Source organism: Trachypithecus francoisi, unplaced genomic scaffold (assembly GCF_009764315.1).
Source record: "Trachypithecus francoisi isolate TF-2019V2 unplaced genomic scaffold, Tfra_2.0 Lachesis_group8, whole genome shotgun sequence".
In the NCBI taxonomy this organism is placed as follows: domain Eukaryota; kingdom Metazoa; phylum Chordata; class Mammalia; order Primates; family Cercopithecidae; genus Trachypithecus; species Trachypithecus francoisi.
In genome coordinates, this window is record NW_022681473.1 from 13951977 (window position 1) to 13972024 (window position 20048).

General features: G+C 45.9%; 2 protein-coding genes across 6 annotated transcripts in view; both read right to left on the minus strand.

Moving 5' to 3' along the window:
• STX3 (syntaxin 3) overlaps window positions 1-2661 on the minus strand; it is a 49321-nt gene extending 46660 nt beyond the window's left edge. For all 5 annotated transcript variants that reach the window (XM_033207019.1, XM_033207018.1, XM_033207020.1 and 2 more), the window contains exon 1: window positions 2055-2661. In XM_033207019.1, the coding sequence (XP_033062910.1) occupies window positions 2055-2084 (30 nt within the window). In that variant the 5' untranslated portion in view covers window positions 2085-2661. The remainder of the gene's footprint in view (window positions 1-2054) is intronic.
• Window positions 2662-10606: 7945 nt separating this feature from the next.
• Window positions 10607-11359, minus strand: LOC117081533 (olfactory receptor 10V1). Its single transcript, XM_033207621.1, is given in 4 exon segments — window positions 10607-10821; window positions 10824-10955; window positions 10958-11014; window positions 11017-11359. Coding segments are annotated over 4 exon segments (747 nt in total).
• Between the last annotated feature and the right edge of the window lie 8689 nt (window positions 11360-20048).

A 20048-nucleotide genomic window follows, 5' to 3' on the forward strand; every position in this document is an offset into this window, starting at 1 on the left:
TCCAAAACGCTACGGAAGCCACCCCGTGATTTCAGAACAATCCTCCCATAATAACACCATCATCTCCAGTCTCACTTTCACCACATCCCCAAGAGGGAAGGGCAGGAAACCTATCATTAATTCCACTTTACAGAGGGTAACCATGAAGCACCGAGAAGAAGCAAAGAGACTTGCTCAGGGTTCCCAAGCAAATTAAATTTATTCTTGGAACTGAAAGCTCAGTTAAGACTCTTTGCCCATCGTTGACAATGAGCTACTGAAAGGGGCCATGGAGTATCTTCCTCTGGAAATGGATTTCCTAACAAATAGAAGAGGCTGCTGTTCAGTTTTGTACTTTTTTATGGTTGCTGAAAGTGCCGACACAGAAGAGATCTTCAAAATTGTACTCTTCTTTTCCTTCTGCCTCCCCAGCCAGCGAGCTTCAAGGGAAGGAGCACCGTGGAGAGTGTCAGGAGCCTGGGTTCCTCTCCTGGTGGTGCCTTGCCTGGTTCTGTGTCCTGGGGCATCCCTCCTACCCCGTGAGTACCAGTTTCCCCATCTATAAAACAGGGGCAATAAACTCTGCCCCATCCGTAACCTGGACGCTGTGAGGCTCAGATGACTAAGCACAAGACTGAGGCAGGGAGGCCACTCCCACAATAGGCACCTGTCCCTTTGCTTCTCTCACTTCCCCAGCTCCCGGCCTCCTCTGCAGCCCTGCTACCCAGAACAGGTGAAACAGACATGAAGGTCTCATCCAAGCAAGGGAGGAAAAGGATAAACTCTTGTAACATCATCCCAACAGTCCCTGACATCTGCATTTTCCATAGAGCACTCACAGTTATTAGCATATTTCACCATTTATTAAGTCCCCCGTGCCGTGTACCATAAAAGTGTTCTTATGCATGTTCTGCTGCTTTTCTACCTCACAACTACCCATTTTACAAATGACAAAACTTAGGCTGGGAGTTTAAGGGACTACCAGTAAGCAGTGGAGCCAGGAGGCAACCCCAGTTCTAATCCAGTCCAGTGCTTCCCAAACTGTAACGTGCCCGTGAATCACCTGGGGAAATGGATGAATAATTAGATTCTGATTCTGCGGGGCTAGACTGAGGCCTAAGCTGCTATACTTGTAACACGCTCCAAAGTAGATGGACTAAATAAACTGCTGAGTATCAAGCGCGAGATTTTAATTCTATTAAGGTAGAACCTGTGCCATTGAATCTGCAAGGCTTAGCACTGGACCTCCTCCATAGAATACACTCGATAATTATGTACTGTATGAGTCAATGAGTATCTGGCTTAAAAACCCATACGTTAACCCTTCTCTGTATCAAGTTGCATTGTATCATCAGATCCTCCCAACAAATTCCTTGGGTATGATCACTCCCATTTGACAGATAAGGAAACAGAGACTCAGAGTAAGTAGCCTAAGGCTTTACAGCTTTTGCGCAGCCAAGGCTGCAGGCAGTCTATCTTCAGATCCTTGGACCTAACCACAGCTGTTCCAAAAGATACGGCGGCGGAGAGGGAACAATGACACGTGGGGATAACAATTACAGACCACCGGTTGGAGAGGAGCTGACCCATCCCAGCACGTGACCGGCTCACAGCTCCAGAGGTCACCAGGGAGCTCTGAGCTGCTCCCTAGAGGAAGGGGCAGCCAGGCCTGGAGCCCCTCAGGAGGGAAACAGGAAAGGGAGAAGGAGGCTGGTCCTGGGCACAGTGCCAGGCAGCAGTGGGCAGGTGGTGAGGGGACCCCTGACCTCACGGTGAGCCCTCCCAGGCCCCAAGTACCCTCTTTGGGAACCAGCTCTGGACAGACACTGTCCAGCTTGCGGGGTGGGAGGGTTAGAGGCGTTCAGGAAAATCATTGCCTAGCGATGAATCACCCGGCACATGACCCCGCAGGGGAGGGTAGGGGAGGGTGCGGAACCGGCGCGGGAAGCGGTGGGGGATTGGGGAGGGCAAACCTCGGGCTCTGGCCCCCTCCAGCCTCGACTTGGGGAGCAAAGAGAAGCCCCTCTCCCACGCAGCACCCCTCCTGGCAGCCCCCCGCCTGCAGCGAAACTCACGGCCTTCAGCTGCTCCAGCCGGTCCTTCATCCTGGAGCCCAGGCGCCCGGAGGCAGGTAGCGCGTCCCAGATGAGCGCGTCCCAGGTGAGCTGCCGGAAGCGGCGGCCGGGCCCGCCGGGACGAAGGAGCTGGAGGCGCAGGAGGCGGCGGGCGGTGGCCGCTATCTAGGAGGAGCGTCGGAGGCCACGGGAGGCTCCGCCGTACCGCCCACTCCGCCCCCACCGGCGCCGCGCGCTCCAAATCCGGCTCCCGGGCCGCGCCGGCGCAGCGCTGATCCGCCCGGGACCCGCCCCTACCTGGCCGCGCCCAGCGCTCCTTCTTAAAGGACCCGTGTCCCGCCACCGCCCGGCAGCCCGGAGCGTCTCCAAACACCCCTTCCCTAACCCGAGAGCCCTCCAGACACGCGTGGAGTCCGGAGAGAGGCCCCTGAACCGGCAGATCCTGCCGCAGGGCCGAAGAAAAGCAAGAGTGACTGTCCCGCTGCGGTCATTCGCTGTCTGTGCCGGGCTCCTCGCTAGGATCCAGTTCTTAGCCGACTCGTTGCTAGGCGGGGACAAGCTCCCGAAAACAAATAAGAGTGTGATGTGGGCTACGTTGGGTGGCAGTCGAGTGTTCTAAAAATATCCTGCCAGGGGGAAGGCATTCCGAGTAGCGGGATCCCGCGCAGCCTCAGGGCTGCTGGCACTGAAAGTGGGGGGATGGGGCAGGTGTCCAGAGGAAAGACCTGGAGATCTGGAGATACAGGACGGTCAGGGTGGTCCGAGAATTTGGATCTTTTGCTTGTTGGAAATCGGGACCGCTCCGAGAAACCTAAGCAGCTCGATGTTGTTAGTGCCAGTGAAGACACTTGGCACTCACAATTTGCATACGTTTGGGAAAGCATCGTTTCTCAAGAGGACCGCGTTCCCATGTCTGTAAATCAGAGATGATACCCACTTCGTAGTTTGCTGTGAAGCCTGTGAGCGAGGAGGGGCTTTAAAATATAGAGCTTTGCACTGGAACGCTCCCCCTCCTCGCTGCCTGCGCGGTGTGCAGGTAGTTCCCAGGCGGCTTCTGCTTCCGAAAAGTAGATCGTCCCTTTAGCTCGTCTTCTCCCCGCCTCTCCCTCTTCTCCTTACCCAATTTGTTTTCTTGGGAACAAATGACACATTTATCAGTGGAGCTCCACAAACGGGACTGGCGAGCCCAAGATTTAATTCTGAAGAACAGAATCTGCTCTGTGCTTTCAGGTTAAAAGACTGTAAATAGCTTTGTAATTCTAGCAGTACTTTGCCCTCTTATGCCATCTGAATGCGTGCTCCCTGCTGACCTCATCGGCTGCCATAAAGATACGGTGCGTATGGCAGAGGTCGGGCTTTGAGCCGGCCCCGCGGGTCTGGGCCCTAGTCCTTTCTCGCGTCCCACACACTTCCTTCTGCGGGCTGTGATCGCTGGGCGGGGTGGCCCCGCCTTAGTACCGGGAGGGCTTCCGCGCCCCCTGGTGGTCATACTAGGAAAGGCGAGTAGATAAGAAATACTGTTCAACCTCCTTTCCCTAACACATTTTTGGGGAATTTAGGGGGGGTTGTTGTTTTTTAGACAGAGTCTCGTTCTGTTGCCCAAGTTGAGTGCAGTGGCGCGATCACGGCTCTCTGCAGTCTCGATCCCCTGGGCCCAAGCCATCCTCCCATCTCAGCCTCCCAAGTAGCTGGGATTACAGGCATGCGCCACTACACCTGGCTAATTTTTGTGTTTTTTTTGTAGAGATGGGGTTTCGCCATGTTGCCCAGGCTGGTCTGGAACTCCTGTACTCAAGCGATCCGCCCGCCTCGGCCTCTCGAAGTGCTGGGATTACAGGCGTGCGTCACTGCACCCTGCCCCTTAACACATTTTTGTTAGTGGGGATAGGTAGGTCCCCGCGCTTCAGGAAAATAGAGTCTTCTGAGAGAGGCTGAGATATGAACAACCCTTCACGTTGGGAATCTGAAAAGGACCATTGGGGTCTGCAGTAAGAAATTTTTCTTTCTACAGCAGGAATCAAGGGTGGCCTGTCAGCCTCTGCTCAGAGGTTTCCTGTTACAGGATACTTGTTTTGAAAAGAGTAAAATCATGACTCCCCTACAAATACAAAATGTACACACATCAAAGACTTTAATGAATTAAAGGAGGAGACCAGTAAAGGGCTAGCCCTGTCCAGAGGAAAACACAAACAGTACACACATATATAGGCAATCAGGAATGCTGAAACGAACATGTTAATAAATGCACAACTGGCCGGGTGCGGTGGCTCACGCCTGTAATCCCAGCACTGTGGGAGGCTGAGGCAGGCCGATCACTTGAAGTTAGGAGTTCGAGACCAGCCTGGCCAACATCGCAAAACCTCATCTCTACTAAAAATACAAAAAATTAGCCGGGTGTGATAGCTCGTGCCTATAAATCCCAGCTACTCGGGAGGCTGATGCAGAAGAATCTCTGGAACCTGGGAAGTGAAGGTTGCAGTGAACTGAGATCGCGCCAGTGTGCTCCAGCCTGGAAAACAGAGCAAAATTCTGTCTTGAAAAAAAATTTTTAATAAAAATAAATAAATAAATAATGCAGAACTGGCCTCCGAGTTTTGGGAAAGCAATTTCACTTCTACCAGGCAAAATTCATTTGCATCTCTATGGACAAGCATCATTCCTATGAATTTTCTGCAACTTACCAAATTGGAAAATAGCTGCAAGATTTTATAAGACACAAATCATTTAAAAATCAGGTAATCCAGAAAGGTGCTTTAGATCAGGCCTAGTATGCCATAGGACACCCAATAATTTTTGGAGTTTTTGCCATTTTCACTTTTTTAGTTTTTCCAGACATTCCCAAGGTGGCACCTTCCATAGTTATACAGTTTCAACTGTGTTAAAAGTTCTTTGTCAGCTTGAGCAACATAGTGAGACCCCATTTCTACATAACATACACAAATTGAGCCGAGCACAGTGACTCATGCCTGTAGTCCTAGCACTTTGGAAGGCCGAGGCGGGTGGATCACCCGAGGTCAGGAGTTCAAAACCAGCCTGGCCAACATGGCAAAACCCAGTCTCTACTAAAAATACAAAAATTAGCCAGGCCTGGTGGCGGGTGCCTGTAATTCTAGCTACTAGGGAGGCGGAGGCAGGAGAATTGCTTCAATCCGGTGGAGGGTAGGGGACCACCACTTCACTCCAGCCTGGGTGAAAGGGCAAGACTCTATCTCAAACAAACAAACAAAAATTGGCTGGGTCCAGTGGCTCACACCTGCACTTTGGGAGGCCAAGAAGGGTAGATCACTTGAGCCCAGGAGTCAAGACCAGCCTGGTCAAAATAGTGAGACCCCCATCTCTATAAAAGAAAAATTTTTTAATTAGCCAGGTAGGCCGGGCACCGCGGCTCACACCTGTAATCCCAGCACTTTCGGAGGCCGAGGCAGGTGGATCATGAGGTCAGGAGATCAAGACCATCCTGGCCAACATGGTGAAACCCTGTCTCTACTAAAAATACAAAACTTAGCTGGGTGTGGTGATGTGTGCTTGTGGTGGTGTGTGCTTGTAATCCCAGCTACTTGGGAGGCTGAGGCAGGAGAATTGCTTGAACCCAGGAGGCAGAGGTTGCAATGAAGTGAGATCGCGCCCCTGCACTGCAGCCTGGCGACAGAGCAAGACTCCGTCTCAAAAAATAATAATAAATAATGCAGAACTGGCCTCCGAGTTTTGGGAAAGCAATTTCACTTCTACCAGGCAAAATTCATTTGCATCTCTATGGACAAGCATCATTCCTATGAATTTTCTGCAACTTACCAAATTGGAAAATAGCTGCAAGATTTTATAAGACACAAATCATTTAAAAATCAGGTAATCCAGAAAGGTGCTTTAGATCAGGCCTAGTATGCCATAGGACACCCAATAATTTTTGGAGTTTTTGCCATTTTCACTTTTTTAGTTTTTCCAGACATTCCCAAGGTGGCACCTTCCATAGTTATACAGTTTCAACTGTGTTAAAAGTTCTTTGTCAGCTTGAGCAACATAGTGAGACCCCATTTCTACATAACATACACAAATTGAGCCGAGCACAGTGACTCATGCCTGTAGTCCTAGCACTTTGGAAGGCCGAGGCGGGTGGATCACCCGAGGTCAGGAGTTCAAAACCAGCCTGGCCAACATGGCAAAACCCAGTCTCTACTAAAAATACAAAAATTAGCCAGGCCTGGTGGCGGGTGCCTGTAATTCTAGCTACTAGGGAGGCGGAGGCAGGAGAATTGCTTCAATCCGGTGGAGGGTAGGGGACCACCACTTCACTCCAGCCTGGGTGAAAGGGCAAGACTCTATCTCAAACAAACAAACAAAAATTGGCTGGGTCCAGTGGCTCACACCTGCACTTTGGGAGGCCAAGAAGGGTAGATCACTCGAGCCCAGGAGTCAAGACCAGCCTGGTCAAAATAGTGAGACCCCCATCTCTATAAAAGAAAAATTTTTTAATTAGCCAGGTAGGCCGGGCACCGCGGCTCACACCTGTAATCCCAGCACTTTCGGAGGCCGAGGCAGGTGGATCATGAGGTCAGGAGATCAAGACCATCCTGGCCAACATGGTGAAACCCTGTCTCTACTAAAAATACAAAACTTAGCTGGGTGTGGTGATGTGTGCTTGTGGTGGTGTGTGCTTGTAATCCCAGCTACTTGGGAGGCTGAGGCAGGAGAATTGCTTGAACCCAGGAGGCAGAGGTTGCAATGAAGTGAGATCGCGCCCCTGCACTGCAGCCTGGCGACAGAGCAAGACTCCGTCTCAAAAAAATAATAAATAAATAAAATAATATAATATAATTAGCCAGGTATAGTGGTGCGCACATGTAGTCCCCAGCTACTCCACAGGCTGAGGTGCAGGATTGCTTGAGCCCAGAATTTTGAGGCGGCAGCGAGCTATGATCACGCCACTGCACTCCAGGCTGGGTGACAAAGGGAGACCTGTCTCAAAAAAAAAAAATTAAAAGTATATATATTCCTTCAAAAAGAGTAACAGGGTATTCATAATGAAGCACAGGTAAAGGGCAATTGGATAATTGTGGCTTTAAACTCCTGTAATTAAACAAATAAGCCATCTAATGTGAGTATTTCCTCGTTTGAATGTTTGAATAGCCATACTGAATTTTACTGCACTTTTATAACTTTGTTTTGTTCTTATATCTCATGATCACTCAGGGAGGGAGTCAGGGTAGATATTACTATCTCCATTTTATTATAAATTAAATTAAGTGCAGAGAAATAAGATGATTTCCCCAAGCTCATATAGCATGCTGATAGACACGCTGCAAAAGGCAGTGGTTGCCTGCCCAGGCTGTGGAGCCAAACTGCCCAGGTCAATTCTCAGTTCTATCACTAATGGTTGTGTGACCTTCGGCAATTGATTTAAGGCCCCTGTGCCTCAATGTCCTTATCCGTAAGCAAAGATAATAATAATGCCGGGCGTGGTGGCTCACACCTGTAATCCCAGCACTTTGGGAGGCCGAGGCAGGTGGATCACTTGAGGCCGGGAGCTCAAGACCAGCCTGTCCAACATGGTGAAACCCTGTCTCTACTAAAAATACAAAAATTAGCCAAGCATGGTGGTTCATGCCTGTAATCCCAGCTACTTGGGCAGCCGAGGCATGAGAATTGCTTGAATCTGGGAAGAGGAGGTTGCAGTGAGCCAAGATTGCACCACTACACTATAGCCTGGGTGACAGAGCGATACTCTCTCTCAAAAAACTAATAATAATAAATAATAACAATAATAGTACCCATCTCATGGATTTTTGTGAAGATAAGTGAGTTATGTATATGAGAATTGTTAATTCCCTAATTCAATCACTTTAAAAAGTCTGCTAACCAATTCTAACTGCACTGCTTTCTCAGAGAGCATGGGGAACTGAGAAATGCCTGGAATATTTTTTATTCACAGATCAAATAATAACCATTGGTATTCAGAGTCAGCATTCTCCAACATAAGTTCAGCATTCTCCAACATAATGCAGCATTTATCAACGTAAGTTCAACAGCACAACCCATTTCAAGACATCCTCCAAGGAAAAAAGAGTTTGGAAAACATGGCAAAATACATCCCTCCGCTTAGGGAATCATGACTGCACATTTGCATCTTACAGGCTCTAAGTAAACCTATGGTAAAATACTAACTTTACTTTGATCAGCACAGTATTCATCACACTTATTTGGCCATATAACGTTTATTTCATGGAAACCCCTGTGATCTAAGGAGCTAGAGTCCTACAGATAATACTGACCCAGTAGAATATTGCCATAGAAGATAGGAAGGGTAGCAAATATCTACGAATAAACCAAAAAAAGATTCTTCTGGTTATTTTCTTTTAAAGAGGGCAAAATTCCAATTCTATAGAATATGGATTATGTTTTTTTGTCTTTTGGGCTTGTGACACTCTTTCGGAAAAACAAAACTTATAGCACACTTTTCATACTTTTCCAGATAAGGAAACAGAGACCAAGGGAGATGATTTCCTGTTCTTGCATCTTCCAGTTTCCTCCTTCAGAAATGCCCTTCCTGCTCCTCTTTGCACAGCTCGAGAGCTGGAAACCCGTCAGGGTGCAGCTCAAATACCACCTTCCCCCCTCAGACTCGCCTTGATTCCCTTCACTGTCCTTTCTCTGAAATTTCATAGTCTTATATCACGTGGAGCTTGGTGTGACTGTGGTGTGAGTTCTTGAATCTTACTAAACCTTTAACTTCCTTCAAGGCAGGTGCTGCTTCTTACTTTTCTGCTTCCTGATCCAATCACAAGTGGAAACATAGTACATATGTATTACATATTAACATAGAGTTAAATAAAGAGTTGTTTACTGTCTTTTGGGTATTGTTGAATAAATAAATCACTAAATAGTCAATGGGTAAAAGAATAAATGAGCTTCCCAAACTCTACAAAAAACATAAGCCACGGGTACACTGATAACCATTTGCTGGCGACAACTGACAGTCACAAAAATGACCATCATTCTACTCAGACTGCTCAGTCATGGTAATGAGTCCTTTCCACTCCCACTATCCAGTCAGTGTTTATCTTCACTTAATTAGCTTTGCTCTACTTTAATCCAGATTTGAACCATCACACGCCATCTCATACCCAAAGAGGCTCAAACAATCAAGCAGTTTTTACATATTATGCATACTTAGCCTGGTATAGACAGAAAAGGAGAGCATGAGATATGTGTAAGAGAGACAAAGAGAAGGAAAGAGAAATGAGAAGGAGAAGGAGGAAAAGTAGAGAGGAGGAGGAAGAGGAGGGGGAGAAAGGAAGGGAGAAAGGGGAGGGGAATAAAAAGTCATAGGGAGAACATTTCAGAGACAGACTGATACAGAGTCAGAGATTTATATGGAGACCAATAAGCTCTGGTATAAAGGTAAGAAAAGAGGTCGGGTGCGGTGGCTCACACCTGTAATCCCAGCACTTTGGGAGGTCAAGGTGGGCAGATAAACTGAGGTCAGGAGTTCAAGATCAGCCTGGCCAACATGGTGAAACCCCATCTCTACTAAAAATACAAAAATTAGCCAGGTGTGGTGGTATGGCACCTGTAGTCCCAGCTACTTGGGAGGCTGAGGTGGGAGAATGCTTGAACCTGGGGGACGGAGGTTGCAGTGAGCCAAGATTGCACCACTGCACTCCAGCCTGGGCAACACAGTAAGACTCTTATCTCAAAAAAAAAAAAAGAAAAGAGAAGCTACCCAAACCCCCAAACTCCAGTATTTTCCCCATCACCTTTCCCTGGAATAGAAATTAGGATGAAAGATTATTAATTTAAAAAAAAAAAAAAAGCACAAACTCAGTGGTCTCAGTTTCATTTGAATCCTATTCCTGGCTTAGCCCCTGCCCACATGTGCACTGTTTGGACCTGCTGAGAACCTGAGAACAACATCTGGAGATAAATCCAAGGTAAGGCAGATTTTATATGATGGTAAAGATGGCAATAACCACATTTTCTGCCACATCTCCCTTTTTATTTATTTATTTTTTTTAGATGGAGTCTCGCTCTTGTTGTCCAGGCTGGAGTGCAGTGGCGCAATCTTGGCTCACTGCAACCTCTGCCTCCCCTGGGTTCAAGTGATTCTCCTGCCTTATCCTCCCAAGTAGCTGAGATTACAGGCACCCACCACCACGCCAGGCTAATTTTTGTATTTTTAGTAGAAACGGGGTTTCACCAGGTTGGCCAGGCTGGTTTTGAACTCCTGACCTCAGGTGATCCACCCACCTTGGCCTCCTAAAGTGCTGGGATTACAGGCGTGAGCCACTGCGCCCCGCCCATATCTCCCTTTAACAGTCACAAGGTATTTTCACTGAATATATATCTATTTATCCTCAGAAGTAACCCCAGAATTTAGATCCCACAGCTATTTTAATCTCTATTTTGGAGGTGAAGAACCTGAGGCTGGGAAATGGAAAATGATTTTTTAAAAATATAACTAAGAAGTAACAGTATAAAACACAATCAACTGTTGTCCCTTATCTGTCTGGCAGTATGCCACGTGTCTCTGCCCAGCGGTATTGAAGAGTGGCATGTGTTTAGAGCAGCAGGACCCTTGTCATTGCTCTCTTCAAAGCATCCTTAAGTTCTCTGTTCCTCATGCTGTAGATCACGGGCTTAAGCACAGGGGTAATGAAGGTGTAAACCACAAATACCACCTGGCCCCTCTCAGGATAGTAGCTAGAGCTGGGACACAAGAAGATGAGGCTTGTACATCCATCCTGGAGGAGAACCACAGTCAGGCGGGAGGAAAGGTGGAGAAGGCCTTGTGCCTCCCCTCTGCAGAGTGGATCTTCAGCATGGCAGCCATGATGAAGACATAGCAGAGAGTGATGAGCAGGAAGGGGACGGTGAGAACGGTCATGCTGACCACACACAGAGTGGCTTATGGACCCAGGTGTCTGCACAGGCCAGTCTCATGACAGGGAGGACATCACAGTAGAATTTTCTTTGCTGCTGCATAAAGGGAGTTGGAAGATAAGCATGGTCAGCTGCATGGCTAAAAAGAACCTCAGCAGCAGAGACCCCAGGGCCAGCCGGACACACAATCTCCAGCTCATGATAAGGCCGTAAGGGAGAGGATGACAGATGGCCACAAACCAGTCAAAGGCCATGACAGCCAGCAGGATACAGTCAGCACTTCCCAGGAAGATGAAGAAGAACATCTGGGCTCCACAGCTGGACAGGGAGATGAAGTTTCTCCCCATGGACAGGACGTTGGCCAGAGTCAAAGGGGCAATGGTGAAAAAGTAGATCTCCAGAGCTGCAAAGTTTGCCAGGAAGAAGTACATGGAGGCTGGGCATGGTAGCTCATGCCTGTAATCCCAGCATTTTGGGAGGCAGAGGCGGGTGGATCACCTGAGGTCAGGAGTTCAAGACCAGCCCGGTCAACATGGTGAAACCCCATCTCTACTAAAAATACAAAAATTAGCCGGGTGTGGTGGGATGCCCCTGTAATCCCAGCTTCTAGGAAGGCTGAGGCAGGAGAATTGCTTGAACCCAGCAGATGGAGTTGCAGTGAGTCGAGATCAAGCCACTGCACTCCAGCCTGGGTGACAAAGTGAGACCCTGCCTTTAAAAAAACAAAACAAAACAAACAAACAAACAAACAAAAAACACTGCATTATTTTAATGGCTGAATAATATTCCATTGTATGTATATGCTACCTTTTGTTTACCCATTCTTCTGCTCACGGACACTAAACTATTTCCACTTTTTGGCTACTTTGAATAATGCTCCTAGGAACGAACATGGTGCACAAATACCTCTTTGAGTCAGCACTGAAATTTCAAAAACACTATACCATTCCCAGACCACAAAGCCCTCTACTTGGATCTCTTGCCTGGTTGTCAAGAGTACAGCCTCTAGTCTAGGTTCTAATTCCTGATCTGATTGACCAAGGGTATGACCTTGGACACCTTGTTGAAGCTTTCTGCTGCAACTTCTTTATCTATAAATATAACGGTAGAACACAGCTCAAAAAAATTGTTGTGAGAATAAGTGTATCTGGCTCCCAGTAAGTTCTTCATAAATGTTAGCAATAATCATTAATACTATGAAGTGAACTTCCTAGGAAATGTCTCAGGATGTGCTAGGGAGGCTGAATATTGCCTCCCTGGTTCCCTTTTCCCACCTCATGGGAAACAGGGGATGTAGGGAGAAACTCCACAGCTAGACCACCTGGGTCCCATATTTTGGGGTTTTTACCAAAGCGTTTTTGTCTGTGGATAATTGCTAGCTGACCTTTCTGTGGGGGGAGTGAGGCCTGAGACCCCCTACTTCACCATTTATTGATGTCACTCATAATGTCTGTTTTGAAGACTTACTGGTTGTTAGTATCATTGGCATATAATGCCACTTCATTAGCTCCAGGAGGTTAAGCTACTGTGAATGTTTCAATTCATTTGTAACTCCACACCAGGAAGTCCCTCACAGGGTTAGGAAATCCCAAAGTCCATAGGGTTCACTGGTCCATTCCCCAGGTTTTAGACCACATAGCAGCCTAATCAGCCCGATCTTCCCTTTACCCTTCCTTGTCTTCTGCCCAGAGAGGCTGATGATCACATCCTTACCTGGAGCTGAGTAGAGCCTGAGGTAGAATCCTCTTCTTACTATCTTGGGAACTGTGGAGTCGAATCTTGGATAAACCACCTTTCACCAAGGGAAGCACACATTTAGATTCTGTTAGTCCTTTCCTGTTGCTGCTTCAAAAGAGAAGGTGGTGGGGCTTTCATTGTAGGTTCACTCTCAATTCTGTCTCCTTCTCATACCATTTCTGGAGAATTCCCTGCCTACTTTGGTTCAGTAAAGCCCCAAGAGGATAACTTAGCTTTCAACTTGACCATCCCCAGTAGGGTTAATGTTTGAACACAAATAGGAATTGTTTAAAGACAAGATAGTCTAAACTGGTTTAATTGCTACTAGACATATATACATATTTGAGACAGAGTCTTGCTCTGTTGCCCAGGCTGGAGTGCAGTGGTGCGATCCCAGCTCACTGCAACTTCCACCTACCGGGTTCAAGCAATTCTCCTGTCTCAGCCTCCCAAGTAGCTGGGACTACAGGTGCACACCATCATGCCCAGCTAACTTTTGTATTTTTAATAGAGATGGGCTTTCACCATATTGGTCAGGCTGGTCTCGAACTCCTTACCTCAGGTGATCCACCCACCTCAGCCTCCCAAAGTGCTGGGATTAAAGGCGTGAGCCACCGTGCCCAGGCTAGACTTACCTAGCTATATTTTAATCATTGCTTAAGTTTTTATTCTCCACATTTAAGATAGTTTGGCAAGATAGCCAGTTTTAACTCATCAAAGCAGAGGCCAATTTTGTGCACCTAGACAAATCTCAGAATCGTTAAATTGCAGCCAAGTGTTTCCTGTTAAATGAAGCTTAATTCTGATACACACACTTTCCCCCACCCTCCTCCAAGAAGGAAAAATTATTCCATGCTTCATGCTCTGCGCTGGCTTTGTGCCTGCCCCAATTACAGCAGTTATCACTCTGTGATATTATGGGACTTGTTGCTCCACCTCTACCAGGATAGGTCCTCAATGAGAGTAACTAATTCAACTACGTCTTGCATTGCATTTTCTCGTGTGGTGCTAAGCATATAGCACACATTTTACATTCACTGATTGCAGAACATTATATCACTGGACATTCCTTCATTCATTCATCTAATGTTGTTCAAGACCATACATACTTTCTATAAATGAAGTGTTTTATGCAAACTGCTGATATTGATACCTGGTCAAGATTGTATAAAATATACAAAATAGGTCAGGGGTGGTGGCTCATACATGCAGTGTCAGCAATCTCGGAGGCTGGGGCAGAAAGATCACTTGAGCCCAGGAGTTTGAGACCAGCCTGGGCAACATAGCAAGACCTTATCTCTACAAAAAAAAAAAAAAAAAAATTCTTTTAAATTAGCCCGATCTGGTGGTGCACACCTGTAGTCCCAGCTACATGGAAGACTGAGACGAGAGGATCCTCTGAGCCCAGGAGTTTGATGCTGCAGTGAGCTATGATGACATCACTGCACTCCAGCATGGGTGACAGAGTGAGACCCTATCTCTTAATTAATAAATAAATAAATAAATAAAATTTCCAAACTTGCATTATTCATGAACAACCTTCATGATTTATGTTTTATCTCAGTTATTGATATTATTAACAACATTTTTCTTAAATTCAACTCACTCACTTTTTGTTACATAACATTGTGTATTGTACTGTTTATATATATTTTATCCCTCACTTTTAAATAAATACAAAAGATGTTTAAATCCTTATTCATGTAGAACCTAAAACTTTCACTTCTAATACCAATAGCTCTGAAAACTCTGGAATCATTGTTGAAGAGAAGGACCTGTAAGTCCTTACACCTGTAAGGGTGTGTGTGTGTGTGTGTGTGTGTGTGTGTGTGTGTGAGAGAGAGAGAGAGAGAGAGAGAGAGAGAGAGAGGAAGAAGTTTGGCAGGAGTTTTTCAAAGCAGTCTTGAAAAAAAAATACAAAACCTTTCCTTTTCTTCTAGAATCAGACTCCAGGGAGTTTGGAAGAGAAAGTGATGGGATCCCAGGTGACTATGAGGCTATTACTATGATCAATGCATCATTTTCTCCCACATTCCCCATTGATTTGCTGAGAGCCTCTAGCTGACCCCATCACTTCAACCTGAGTCTCCCAAATGCAACCACGAACCCTAGTGGACACAGTTGGCAAGTATGGGCTGTGTCTCTATGGCTTGAAGGGGGGCCCAGCCAAGCTTGCTATTGATAAATGAGGCCTCAGCAAACACCTACATCTCCCCTCTCTAAGAAGAGTAAATATTTACACTCCAGTAAATGTTCTATGCCCCCAAAGATCTTTTTATTTATTTTTATTTCTATTTATTTATCCATGTATCTACTTATTTTAGAGATGGGGTCTCACTATGTTGCCCAGGCTGGTCTTGAATTCCTGGGCTCAAGCAATCTTCTTGCCTCTGAGTCCTGGATTGCTTCAAATTACAGGTATGAGCCACTGCTAAAAACTAAGAGTGAGGAGTGAATTTCACTTCAAAAAATTATTAAATCATTGGATTTTTACTGTTTTTTTCTTGAAATTTTTTGGTTTCTAGGTCAAACTTACCTGGGTAACAATCAAATCTTAAAATATATCTAAAGGAATTGTGTTCAGTGATGCAAAGATGGACATGAGTCTAACAGTTTGCATTTTCAGTTTGCTCACGGGCCAGGTGCCCAAAACTTTGGGAGGAGAGATGGGAGGATTGCTTGCATCCAGGAGACTAGCCTGGGTCACATAGTGAGACCCCATCTCTTAAAAAAAAAAAAAAAAAATTAATCAAGTCTGGTGACATGCACCTGTAGTCCCAGCTACTCAGGGGGCTGAAATGGAAGGATCCTTTGAGCTCAGGAGTTAAAGACTGTAGTGAGCTGTGATCATGCCACTGCACTCCAGTCTGAGTGACAGGGCAAGATCCTCAAAAAACCAACCAACCAACCAAACAAACAAACAAAAAACAATTTACTTATGAGTTGACTTCTACAGCCTGGATTCTGTTACAGTCGACTTATTTCATTCAGAGCTAAAGGACCATTCCACCTATTCCCATTTCCTTAAGTCTTTGCTGTTGGTTATTTACATAACCATTTCTCTGAAAGTATTCCCAGAAGAACGTCTTCATTGGGCTAAATTCATAGGTGGTTAAAGAAAGAGTTCTCGGCCGGGCGCGGTGGCTCAAGCCTGTAATCCCAGCACTTTGGGAGGCCGAGACGGGCGGATCACGAGGTCAGGAGATCGAGACCATCCTGGCTAACACGGTGAAACCCCGTCTCTACTAAAAAAAATACAAAAACACTAGCAGGGCGAGGTGGCGGCGCCTGTAGTCCCAGCTACTCAGGAGGCTGAGGCAGGAGAATGGCGGAGCTCGGGAGGCGGAGCTTGCAGTGAGCGGAGATCCGGCCACTGCACTCCAGCCTGGGCGACAGAGCGAGACTCCGTCTCAAAAAAAAAAAAAAGAAAGAGTTCTCATGATCAAATGTTTTAGGAAGCTTTAACCCTACAAAGATTGTTCCATTCTGGGACGTCCCAAATGAAGTGCATGCGAGTTTTCAAGAGGAAAACAGTGTTAGTATGCACTCTTCTTCCTCTTAGCCATGGAACTCTTTTTTACCAGTCACTTGAGGAAAGTAGGCACCTGAAAGTAAGCCAGCATTTTAAGAAATGCTGGTTTATTCTGTTCTAGAAGAGAAGATGATACAAACTCTTACGGTAACTCCTTTTCAGCAGCATTTGAGAATTCTGATATCTCGTGGCTACTGGAACTTGACACACTTGCCTTCTTAGCTAATAGTCACCTAAATAATGTAAATGCATTTCAGAAAAAAAAGAGAAATGGATTTTGTTTGTAGGAAGCAACAGAATCAAGACCCAAGTCATCTGAGATCAGACTTAGCAATTTACATAGGACTATTAGGTCCACAGTCTCACTTGATGGTACTTTTTTTTTTCTTTTTTCTTTTTTTGGACAGGGTCTGGCTCTGTCGCCCAGGCTGAAGTGCAGTGGAGCAATCTCAGCTCACTGCAAGCTCCGCCTCCCAGGTTCAAGCTATTCTCCTGCCTCAGCCTCCTGAGTAGCTGGGACTACAGGCGCCCGCCACCACACCCGGCTAATTTTTTGTATTTTTAGTGGAGGAAGGGTTTCACCGTGTTAGCCAGGATGGTCTCCATCTCCTGACCTCATGATCTGCCCGCCTCTGCCTCTGCCTCCCAAAGTGCTGGGATTACAGGCGTGAGCAACCGCGCCGGCCTTGATGGTACTTTCAATCAAGGCCTCACAAGCAGGCTGATTTTAGAGATGAAAAAAGACATTGTGTCTTCACAGCCAGAAAATGGATGCACAGCAACAAAAGGAGAGTTAATAGAATTTACAACAATTCCTGACACTTACATGTCTTTTTTCCCTTAACTTCTGTATGATTCTGTATGACTCATTCAATTTTCTTTTCCAGGTAGAAATAGCTTCTTGATCAACAATATCCAGAAAGAGTCAATATGTTCTGAGCAGCAAGAACCTTGCAATTTCTTCTTTTTTAAAAAAAGCATGCTTGAGTTCCTTCTTCCTCATGCTGCAGACCAAGGGGTTTAGCACAGGAGTGATGCATGTGTAAATCGTAGACACTACCTTGGCCCCTCTCACAAGAGAAGATGGAGCTGGGGCACAAATAGGTGAGGCTTGTTCATTGTGCTGGAGGAGAATTAAACCAGGTGGAAGGAGCAGGTGGGGAAAGCCTTGTACCTTCCCTCTGCAGAGCGGATATCAGGATGGCAGCCACAATGAAGACGTAGGAGAGTGTGATGAGGAGTTAGGAACAATTAGGACATCGACACTGACCATGTGATTTGTGTTATAATCTAACATTTACAAAGTTTCATTTATATTTTATTTCAATCCTATAAAGATACTACTTAGTATCTTGGGCAATAGTTAACATTCAGCTTTGCAGATGGCAAAACCACAATGCACAGAGGTGAAATGATTTTTCCAAGTTTGCACAGTTCATCAGTGTCTGATCTGGGATTTTAACCGAGACTTTTGACTTTATATTTAATCTTCCTCCACTAATATGGGTAATCTGCAAAAAGAGACTGTGAGTGTCAGAGGGGGCCCTCCTAAAACCGAGTTATGGCCGGCCAGACATTTTTAGTTTAAAAAAAGAAAGTTGGCTGGGCACGGTGGCTCATGCCTGTAATCCTAGCACTTTGGGAGGCCAAGGTGGGAGGACTGCTTGAGGCTAGGAGTTCAAGACCAACCTGGCCAACAAAGTGAGACCCCATCTCTAAAAGAAAAAAAAAAAGGAAAGTTTTTTTTTGTTGTTTGTTTGTTTAATTACTACCTCTATAAACTAGTTAGCCATTCAGACTATTTCCTTCACATAGTTAATGCCACTAGGATTCACTCCAGTGGCTCAGACCAATGAGTAAATAAAGTTAAATTAGAAAATGGGGACTGGGTGCGGTGGCTTACACCTGTAATCCAACACTTTGGGAGGCCGAGGGGGGCAGATCGCCTGAGGTCAGGAGTAGGAGATCCGCCTGGCCAACATGGTGAAACCCCATCTCTACTAAAAATACAAAAATTAGTCAGGCATGATGGCGGGCACCTGTGGTCCCAGCTACTCAGGAGGCTGAGGCAGGAGAATTGCTTGAACCTGGGAGATGGAGGTTGCAGTGAGCTGAGATCATGCCACTGCACTCCAGCCTGGGCAACAGAGCAGAGTTGCCCAGGACTCCATCTCAAAAAAAAAAAAAAAAAAAAAAAAGAATACTCCTGCTTGCTTTTGGTGTCTATTTCCATGGAATATCTTTTTCCATCCCTTTACCTTAAATTTATGTGTGTCCTTATGTGTTAGGTGAGTCTCTTCAAGACTGCAGAAATTTGGTTGGTGAATTCTCATCCATTCTGCCATTCTGTATCTTCAAAATGGAGCACTGAGGCCATTTACATTCAATGTTAGTATTGAGATATCAGGTACTACTCTATTCATCATGCTATTTCTTGCCTGAATACCTTGTGTTTTTTCATTGTGTTATTGTTATACAGGTCCTGTGAGATTCATGCTTTAAGGAGATTCCATTTTGGTGTATTCTGAGGATTTGTTCCAAGATTTACAGCTCCTTTTAGCAGTTCTTGTAGTGCTGGCTTGGTAGTGGTGAATTCTTTCAGCATTTGTTTGTCTGGAAAATACTTCCTCTTTCCTTCATTTATGAACCTTACTTTCTCCAGATACAGACTTCTTGGCTGATAATTTTTTTTTTTTTTTGAGACAGAGTCTCACTCTGTCGCCCAGGCTGGAGTGCAGTGGCCGGATCTCAGCTCACTGCAAGCTCTGCCTCCCAGGTTTATGCCATTCTCCTGCTTCAGCCTCCCGAGTAGCTGGGACTACAGGTGCCCGCCACCTCGCCCAGCTAGTTTTGTATTTTTTAGTAGAGACGGGGTTTCACCGTGTTAGCCAGGATGGTCTCAATCTCCTGACCTCGTGATCCGCCCGTCTCGGCCTCCCAAAGTGCTGGGATTACAGGCTTGAGCCACCGCGCCGGGCCGATAATTGTTTTTTTAAGGAGGCTAAAAGTAAGACCCCCAATCCCTTCTAGCTTCTAGAGTTTCTGCTGAGAAATCTGCTGTATCTGATAGGTTTTCCTTTTTAGGTTACCTGATGCTTTTGCCTCACAGCTTTTAAGATTCTTTCCTTCGTCTTGACTTTAGATAAACTGATGACCACGTGCCTAGGCTATGATCTTTTTGTGATGAATTTCCCAGGTGTTCTGTGAGCTTCTTGCATTTGGATGTGTAGACCTCTAGCAAGGCTGGGGAAGGTTTCCTTAATTATTCCCTCAAATATGTTTTCCAAACTTTTAGATTTCTTTTATTTCTCAGTAAAACCAATTATTCTTAGGTTTGGATGTTTAACATAGTCCCAAACTTGTCGGAGACCTTGTTCATTTTTCATTTTTTAAAATTCTTTTTTCTTTGTCTTTGATAGATTGGGTTAATTCAAAAGCCTTGTCTTCTAGCTCTAAAGTTCTCTATTTCTTTCTTTTTTTTTTTTTTTAGATGGAGTCTTGCTCTGTCAGCCAGCCTGGAGTGCAGTGGTGTGATCTTGGCTCAGCTCACTGCAACCCCCCGCCTCCCGGGTTTAAGCGATTCTCCTGCCTCAGCCCCCCAAGTAGCTGGGATTACAGGCATGCGCCACCACACCCAGCTAATTTTCGTGTTTTTAGTAAAGACGGGGTTTCACCATGTTGGCCAGGCTGGTCTCGAACTCCTGACCTCAGGTGATCTGCCCATCTCAGCCTCCCAAAGTGCTGGGATTACAGGTGTGAGCCACTGCACCAGCCTAAAGTTATTTCCTCTGCTTGTTCTATTGCTGAAACTTTCCAATACTTTTGCATTTATCTGTGTCCTTGATTTTCAG